The sequence below is a fragment of the Triticum aestivum genome, chromosome 4A (assembly GCF_018294505.1).
Source record: "Triticum aestivum cultivar Chinese Spring chromosome 4A, IWGSC CS RefSeq v2.1, whole genome shotgun sequence".
Taxonomy (NCBI): domain Eukaryota; kingdom Viridiplantae; phylum Streptophyta; class Magnoliopsida; order Poales; family Poaceae; genus Triticum; species Triticum aestivum.
In genome coordinates, this window is record NC_057803.1 from 635,409,152 (window position 1) to 635,418,554 (window position 9,403).

Consider the following 9,403-nt stretch of genomic DNA (forward strand, 5'->3'; position numbering starts at 1 on the left):
TTGTCGGAGCAAACACGCCGCCGCGGAGTTTGCCGGAATCCGCCCTAAACTCGCCGGAATTCATCACCGCACATCGGAAAAGGCCGCTAGACGCCGCAATCGATCGCCGCCGGTTCAAATTGGACGAGCTCGACATCGTCGTGGCCTCCCATGACCTCAGCCTGGCCGCCGGAATCCTTCCAACACGGCAGGCAAAGGGGCACGGCTCGCCTAGCAATAGAGCAAGGCGCGGACGACGGAGGCGACGGGGCGTGGCCGGCAAGGCTGGGTGTGGACGACGGGGCGTGGCCGGCGAGGCTGGGCGCGACCGACGCGATGATGGGGCGCGACCGGCAGGGACGGGGCGCGACCGATGGGCGATGGGGCGCGGCCGACGGGCGATGGGGCGCGGCTGGCGTGGCCGGCTGGAGGAAGGGGCGGCAACGGCCGGACCGGAGGAAGGAGCTCTTTATTTCAGTTTTACAGTTTGTTTTATAGTATCTGTTCGGCCGCGCTAGTTTTCAACCCGCAAACATGATCTTCGTGAAACTGCAAAAGCATTTTGCAGGTCAAGTTTTTGCGGGGTCTGCTAGAGTTGCTCTAATCGACCACTTCCAAATAGTTGCTTCTCTCAGGCACAACTTCATTCACCAGGACATACTGCAACATCAGTGCACAATCCCAGGAAGTTTCTCTCGCCTATACATTGATGCGTCGCATGCTGGGCTTCCATGGACAATCGGCTTCATCGTCAAAACCGAGCTGGCGATGGCGAATCTAATGCAGAACAAACAAACAAAAAAGGGTGAACAATCACGCATGTAGAGAAGAAGCTTATGGTGGATCTAAAACAAAAAAAGAGGGTCAGATCAGGAAAAAAATAGCATGCTACAGCAAATATTAGCATGCTATATCGTGCTATAGCGTGCTATTAGTGAGACATTGTACATAAATTTATTTAGCAAGACAATTTTCAGGATGCTATAGCATGCTATTAGCGGTGATATAGCATGCTACTCCCTCCGTCCCAAAATTCTTGTCTTAGATTTGTCGAGAAGACAAGAAATTTGAGACAGAGGGAGTATTTTTTTTCCAGTGGATCAAATATGCCTACGTATCGCCACAATTTTCAACTTTCTCATTGCAAGCGAGAGCCTCCTTACATCATTCAGGCAAGCCTAGTTTTTCAGCACAGACACAAAAATAACAAAATGTGACCGCATTGAACCACGCTGCCAACATGCCACCCCAGCTGGAATCACATGAACCGATCAACCTAACTTTGCTTAGTGAGATGTCGTCAAGATTGTAAACCCATCTGCCCAACGGCCAACCTCAAATCAGCTCTCAGATGCAGCACCCCGTTGATGAAGAGGTTGTCGTCAGATATGAACGTCGACCATGGAACGCCAAAAAGATCCACGGATCCATGTACCCAATCTGACAAACTGAAGATAACCTTAACCTCCAAGTTGCTTACGAATTTTCCTGACAATCTAGTCCTTGCAGCAAACTCAATATCGATGGTCAAATCTGATGAACCCTTCATATTCTTCCATTCTACTAAGCAGAGGCCAAAAGTGCACAAATTACTCTGCTCATCCATTTCACAGAATGCGACAAGATAAAAGTCCCGCCCTCCAAGCTGGAACGGGTGCGAGCATATATGTTCAGACCGGAAGAGTCGAGAGCACTCCTCACGCGTTAGATCCAAGTAAACTGTAACCTGTGGGCAGGGTCGATCAAAAGCAACCAATTTCACAGGTTTGTACTTGTAAGCACGCTCAGCAAATTGCCAACCGGTTTGTGTACTAAGAGCATTTTCCATCTGTCTTGGGTAAGCTTTGTGTAGAAGCACCTCGGTAATACGCTTAGTTACTTGCTCATGGTCTATATCATTATCAGTGCATGCTAGGATCTTCTCAAGTGTCGTACATGTCATATGACTGAAGCGAACTAGCGGCAGCAAACGAGAACTCAAGATCCCACGTCTTTCCTCTGAATCTAGGTATCTTGCACGGACCCACTCAAGCATGAAGTAATATAAGTCATCTTCACAGCTCACATGCATGTCAGTACTTGAAAAGATAGCTTCCATCCCAGCAAGAGAAATATTCACCAGTTCACGTCTGAACCTGAAATGAGACAAACCATATCATAAGTACACTAAATACATGATTTTGTGACATCAATTTCTACAGTTTTCTCAAAAAAGGAAACGAAACATGGCTCCATTAAATGGGGATCACTAACTTATCAAAATCCTTGTACTTGTCGGCAAGGAATTCCTTTGCAACGCTTATAACATGTTGGACCTCAGCGGCCAATGAAGTCGAGCAAGGATGGTCTATGCAGAGCAGTGCAGATTCTGTTGTCATAGGCAAGTTTGTGAGCAGCTGACTACAACGCCTCATGCAAGAAATAACCTCAAACTTGTCCGCAACCATCAAGATGTCGAGCAGAAGAGTGGGCTCAGCTGTTGTCAATTTTCCACTGTACATATAGCTTAAAACCTCCATAAGGGCAATTTGCTCTGTTCCCAAGTAGAATGAAAACAGAAAAATCATAAGACAACAGTTTGATAAAGAAGTAACCAAAAAAAAAGAACAACCCTTTTGTACCTTAAATAATTGTTTAAGTTGACTATTGACTTACAATATTCAAAAGGCTCCATGGGAGGTTAACCTTTTTCCAATCATGGAAAATTTATATCTATACTAGTACTATATAGAATTTACGAGTTGGCAGAATCCAAACGATCTCAACCACTCAATACAACTATATCGGATGGCTCATAATTTACTTTTAACCTTGCAAATTACCTCATAATTGCATATCAAAAAGAGACTTAAAGCGAGCGTTAATCCCCTACTTAAGAGAATTAGCTAATCCATAAATTGCCCACATCGATGACTACAAGAGATGACATACATCAGGAATATTTAGACAGTGCATGGTACATGCAATATATACCATAAATAATCATGTTTTAATTTTAAAAAATAGTAACACAACCACAATAGCAAACTAGAATAAAACATGAGAAAGAATGTTACACTTAAGCTATCACATTACCTGAATTGGCAATCCTAATTCTTGGACGCATCTGATCAGATTCTTTCATGCCATTTGAGAAGAGCTAAGAAATATGAAGCTTATTAGGAACTTGAAATGACTGTACAACAAATGCATTTCCCATGGGTATAAGAAATACCTTTAGAAAGAAAGGACTTCTTGCAGCAAGAATCGCTGAATTGATATGAAGGGCCTTTACTGTTAAAATTTGTGTACCTGACATGGCTGAGGAAGAGTAAATACTCTGTCCATTATCAGGTGCAAAATACCAAGACAAGTGGTATACAAGACAACTAGGAAAAGTAAAAGGTACATGATTAAAGCCATTAAACATATTATCTTCTGTTAAAATACTTAGAACAATTTGTTCAATGGTACATATTCATTTAATCAATCTACAGATCTATGTAAATGGTTAAAATAAGGTCACCAAAACTGAATGGTCATTTAGCTGCAGCCAGTAATCTAACCATGCTTGTAGCTCAGTGAGCAAAGTGATCATAGATGTTATCTCAAGGATCCTACCAGAATTTGTCAATGGCTTTTAAAAAGGTTCACGACAAACTTGACCAAGAATTGTAAAATGAAGACTAGTGCTGGACTAACCGTGGTTTACTAATCGTGATCATAGATTTATTAAAACCTACAATCAAGGTTTACGAATCGACGAGTCGTTCCAGGGTTGAGGCTTATAGACTAATCGTGACTAGTCTAGACTAGTGCTGGACTAGTCGACGTGGTACTGTAGCACTCAACTTACAGTGCTCAACTACTAATACCTAGTAGTAGTCATTGTTTTAAGGCCTAACCCCGCCTTATCCTTGAGGCAGACATAGAAGGAACAGAACAGTCAAACAGTTTAGCACGTAGAGTATATTTCAAGGAAAAATAAGGAAGACTTAGAGATTGGGCAACTACGTACCTATGCACTTCCTTGTGGCCCAAAAGCCCATCTACTAGCTATATACTCCCCCCGTGACCTTATTCCACTATCGTCACTCCCTTCTCCCTCACCACAGCTGCCACATGCCTTCTGCTGATCTGCTCTCTTTCCTCGTAACGGCACACAACCCTAAAACTCCTCCCTGCTCATCATGACCCTAGGCTTCTCTGATTCTCCCTCACTGCAACATCCCTCCTTCAACGGCAGAGTAGATCCGGCAAAGGAAGGAACAGAACCAGCAGACGCAGAGCGGAGCAATGCTCCTTGCCACCGCTGCCGGCAGCAACGGGTCAGCAGGTGCTGGCAGCAGCCTCGTCTTAGGTGCGGCTCGTTCTAGAGCGAGCCTGAAAACCTAGCTCTCCAATTTTGCCCTCCCATGGCTGCGAGCTGGCTCACTTATCCCCTTCCAAATTTGAGTCGAGCGACTCATAGAGCACGACTAGTCCAGACTAGTCTACGACTAGTCGCTCGACAACTCGACTCGGCTTACATGAGAATCCTAGTCGGCATTCACATTGCGACTCATAGACTAGTCCCTCCACTAGTCAAGACTAGCCCTTCGACTCGTAATCAGTGCCTACAATTTCATAAAGGACAACAAGTAGTAGAACTTTAGGTGTCAACTGTAATAGCATGCTTCCAAATTTTCTGACTCACATGGTTGTGTGTCTCCATTGTCCAGTGGGTAGTCTCAGTTGCAATGGATCGATTTTATTCTACTTTTGCAGGGTCAAGGGGATTGCTATTTGTTGCCTCATAGTCTGATGTATGAATACATGGTATGCCACTTGTTAAATTTGATAATGATTTAGCCCAGCACAGATTTCATTTGGTCTTACGTTTCCACGATAAGATCTCCGGTGCAAAACTTATAATAGCATTCTATTGTTTTGACCGTTGCCACAATCACTAATCCAGTAATCCCTAATAAAAAGATCAGCCATGTGACTGCCAAATTTATCTCTATGCAACAGGTTGTACTACATAAACAAAAGTGGTTCTCAAGCAGGCTAATACTTACGAAGCCTTTTATCCCAAACAAGTTGGGGTAGGCTAGATATGAAACCCTTTCACGAGGACTTCCCAGGAGGTCACCCATCCTAGTACTACTCTCGTCCAAATGGATTTCATACCCAAAAGACTGGCTAGTTTTTACGTTGGCTCGCCAAGCCTATCACAACCCTTAGATATGAAACCCTTTCATGAGGACTTCCCAGGAGGTCACCCATCCTAGTACTACTCTCGCTCAAATGAGTTTCATACCTATGGGACTGGCTAGTTTTTACGTTGGCTCGCGAAGCCTATCACAACCCTCCTCCTTTACCCGGGCTTGGGACCGGCTATGCCTAGAAGACATAGGCGGAGTTTCAAGCAGGCTAATAATGACCTTAAATGTTTTAACACACACAAAACAGACCTGTAGAGGCGAAAAATGCAGACTAATTAATATTGCCCTTGCATGCTTATATGTTGAATAGGGAACATGGTTGTGGGGAATCAGAGAGTTCTTAAGTTTTATGGAGCTCTTCCTAAATATAATACAACAACAACAAAGCCTTTAGTCCCAAACAAGTTGGGGTAGGCTAGAGGTGAAACCCATAAGATCTTTGGGTTTCATCTCCATAAGAGCGCTGAGTTTTTATGTTGGCTCGACAAGCCTATCACAATCCTCCTTCTTTACCCAGGCTTGGGACCGGCTATGTTGAGACAACATAGGCGGAGTTCTTCCTAAATATAATCACCTTTCTCATATACATATTCAACAACACATTTGATAATAATATGTTGTTCCTTTTTTTTCCGCTACATTCGGAAACATAATAATTGGCAGATTTGGCATGCGGACAATGTATAATCTCCGGTTCAAAAAACAACGTTGATCTGGTAACCACATTTCTCTACAAAATTGAGTTCGAATTAAGCGAGCACAGCTTTCAGTGTCAGATAACTCTTACATCTGCACAACATCAGCTCACGCACAATCCTTCAATTGAGTTTGACCTTGTGGATTCCTTCAATTGCTTCCACGTTACACTAAACGATTTAGCTCAAACATTGCATATGAAGCACAGCACTGAATCAAATTAATAATGTCTGAATCGCGTCAGAAATGCATAAACATAAATACCCCCAGAGGCGGGGGCTGGGGGGGGGGGGGGGGGGGGGGGGGGGGGGGGGCAAGGGGGCATATTACGCACCTTGCCCCTTAATGTGGCGCACTGAGTCAGGGAGGGGTCCTCCTCCTCCGTCGTCGCCGGCGACGACCTCTACCTGCAGCACCTTGTCGGAGAACTTCTCCGAATTGAAGGCGAACTCGAAGCTGGGCACATCCGCGCCGCGCGAGAACTCCAGATCCATCTCCGCCTCCGCCGCGGCCGCCGTCTCTTCGCCGCCGGCCATGAGCTCCGCCGCGTCAAGAAGAGGAAGGTCGCGTGGGACCGGGGCAGTAAACCCTAGCTCGCGGGGGCTTCTTCGAGAAGGCGAGAGTGAGGTCGAATACAAAACCCGCGAAGCTTTTCCAAAATAAGATAAGAATTGTCAAGAGGACCTTATGATGTGGGTAAATTACAAGCACATATTTCCCAAATTAATTTTGACCAATCAATCTTGTGTGAATTGTACAAAATTCATCACATCGTTTTTCATACAGTACAAAACAATAATATTATGTCTATACCATGTAAATCATATATCGAAATATGTATGTGGCAACCGTGTGGCAGATTGCAAAACTACCACACGGTTCCCAAGCCCTTCGATCGGCATCCCAGGCACGATCCTCTTTTCCCGTTTTCTGATTTTGCATATCCCGATCATGTTCCTCCTGTCTTCCTCCCCCACGCCTAGCCGACGGCGCCTTCCTCCGCTTCCTCCTCCCAGGCTTCAAGCCTGAGCCCGCGGTCGCGTCTAGACCCAATGCCTCATCGTGCCCCAGCCAGATCCGCTCCCTGGCGCCCGCCCCGGCGAGCACCTCTTCATCCTGCCTCCCACGTGACTCCTACCGCTGCACGCCCGCACCTTTTCTCAATCCCTCCGACGCGGCCCACTCCATCGGCCGGCGCCCAGCCATGGGGGCGCCCAACGCAGGTGGCTTCACCGGCCGGAGTCCCCCGGTGAGGTGAAGGGTCGGGGGTTTTTGTCGGGAGCATGGCTCATGCATGTATGCGAGAGACAGGTATGGACCTCGCCAAACCGAACAGAGGCGAGGACAATGCCGGGGCCAGGTGAGCTGTTGCGGCGGTGAGGAGCGAGATGACGGTGTGGGTTGTCATGGAGAGGAAGGGCGGGAGTGGTAGCATCGACACCAATGACCAGGCGGCCATGACCAGGGGACGTTCCAATCTTTGGCGACTTGGTCTTTTTGACCTCTCCTACTTCGCCGTTCCACAAGTTAGACTCCATTCTTCTGCAAATGCATATACTGCTCTTGCCCGAGGTTGCTCTGCTCTACTCAGGTCCTGTGATGGATTTCTCTGAAGTTTAGGTTTCTCCGTCTTTCAAATAGGTGTTTGTTTTTAGAGCATTTGAAAGGGCATGTAGCCCCTAAGTGTGGTTTTGGCAATTAAATGACAATCTCTATGGACTAATGTTTTCAGTGAGATATATTTGAAGGTTTTGTCCATAGATGGTGCCACAAGGATATTGGATGGAATCAAGGATGAAGTCCATATATATGAAGATATATTTTCCCTATGCTTTGGTATTAAATGACAATTCCTATGGAGAATCAAGTGCATTGAATCTTATATGAATATATGTTACATGGTGATGCTTGAAGTGCATTGGGTTGTTTTGTGAAGTCTGCCATCAAAGCATCCGAAGAAGTCCTCATGGTATCCTTCTCTGGATACCCCGTGCACACGGGCTTGTACCGTGTGCACGGGGTCGAGTGTCAACTCTCTGGATACCCCGTGCTCACGGGGCCTAGGTGTTGGCTCTCGAGATCCCATATCCAGTAAGGTTTCAAGTTGGTCTTCGGGTACTTCTATTGAAGCCATCAAGATTGGTTTCAATGCCTAATCTAATTATGTTTATGATGGAGTTCATTGGAGGATCTCAAAGATTGATATATTTGGGCTTCTAAGGATCAAGGCTTGAGAGAGTAATCAAAGAGAAGAATTCAAGTTATGGTTTCAAGACAAGATAATGGTGAGCTCATGTGTTGGGTTTAGGTTGATCAAGTCTTGAAGCAAACAACTAGAGTGAAGAATTCATTGTGCCTCTCAAGATATTATGATGGAGGGCTTTTAAGGATCAAGGGCTTGAGAGAATAATCAAAGAGAAGAATTCAAGTTATGGTTTCAAGACAAGATCATGGTGAGCTCATGTGTTGGGTTTAGGTTGATCAAGTCTTGAAGCAAACAACTAGAGTGAAGAATTCATTGTGCCTCTCAAGATATTATGATGGAGGGCTTTTAAGGATCAAGGGCTTGAGAGAATAATCAAAGAGAAGAATTCACGTTATGGTCTCAAGACAAGATCATGGTGAGCTCATGTGTTGGGTTTTGGTTGATCAAGTCTTGAAGCAAGCAACTAGAGTGACGAATTCATTATGCCTCTCAAGAGATTGTGATGGAGTTTTTAGAAGGGCAAGTGGTGGCCAAGATGATATTCATAGTGGGACTTGATATGGCCATGAAAGAGTCTTTGGTGATATCGTCTTGAAGCAATTAAGGGAAATGAAGAGTTCATTGTGGCTTTCAAGAAACCAAGATGGAGCTTAGAGTAAAGATGGAGCTTGGAGTAAAGATGTTGGTTGACCAAGATGAAGCTCGAAGATTATATCTAGATGGTCAACTCTCAAAGCGCAAACATTGTACCACGTGGGATCAAGTGATATAGTGGTATGGTAAGTAATTGTGAATTGTGCTTTGTTACCTAACCCATGCTACGTGTTTGTTATGTCTATGTGGGTTAGGTGTTTCTCATGGGCTTGCATCAAAAGGAAAGATCTCAAGTAGCCTATGTGTGGATGACATCAAGTGGTGATGGTCATCGGGTTTGAGGAGTCCAAGTGCAAGATGAGAAGCCGGAGGTTATATGCTTTGAATCTTGCGGTCCACATCATGAAAATGCTCATGTGAAGATGGGCTTAAGTTAAGGCTTCCCTCATTGCAATATGAGGAAGCAATTCAAGCATCTTCACCAAGTGGTTGTGGACAAGAAAGGGATTCCAACTTGGGACAAGCATTGGAGTCATCACCAAGCTCAAGTTAAATATGCAAGGCAAAGGTATACCTTAGCTAGGTTTTCCTAGTTTTGTCGGTCTCATGGTGCTTGGAGAGAGACCGGATTATAGGTTTGATAGCCGTACTATCAAGAGGGACTCTTGGGCGAGTAGCTTGATCACGTCGCATGTAGAGAGCTCAAACCTTTGCATTACTTGCATAATCCTTTCTTGTTGAT

At 45.1% G+C, this 9,403-nt stretch overlaps 1 protein-coding gene across 2 annotated transcripts; it reads right to left on the reverse strand.

The window, feature by feature from the left end:
- Positions 1–979: 979 nt before the first annotated feature.
- Positions 980–6,508, reverse strand: LOC123082795 (BTB/POZ domain-containing protein POB1). 2 transcript variants are annotated; one of them, XM_044505041.1, is made up of 5 exons: positions 6,196–6,508; positions 3,194–3,270; positions 3,055–3,118; positions 2,233–2,512; positions 980–2,114 (listed from the first exon to the last, which is right to left on the reverse strand). In XM_044505041.1, exons 1-5 carry the CDS (start codon positions 6,395–6,397, stop codon positions 1,280–1,282), a joined length of 1,458 nt encoding a protein of 485 aa, XP_044360976.1. In that variant the 5' UTR covers positions 6,398–6,508; the 3' UTR covers positions 980–1,279. The 2 variants fall into 2 exon arrangements, with proteins under 2 accessions (XP_044360976.1, XP_044360975.1); XM_044505040.1 differs by having other exon boundaries at positions 3,194–3,279.
- Between the last annotated feature and the right edge of the window lie 2,895 nt (positions 6,509–9,403).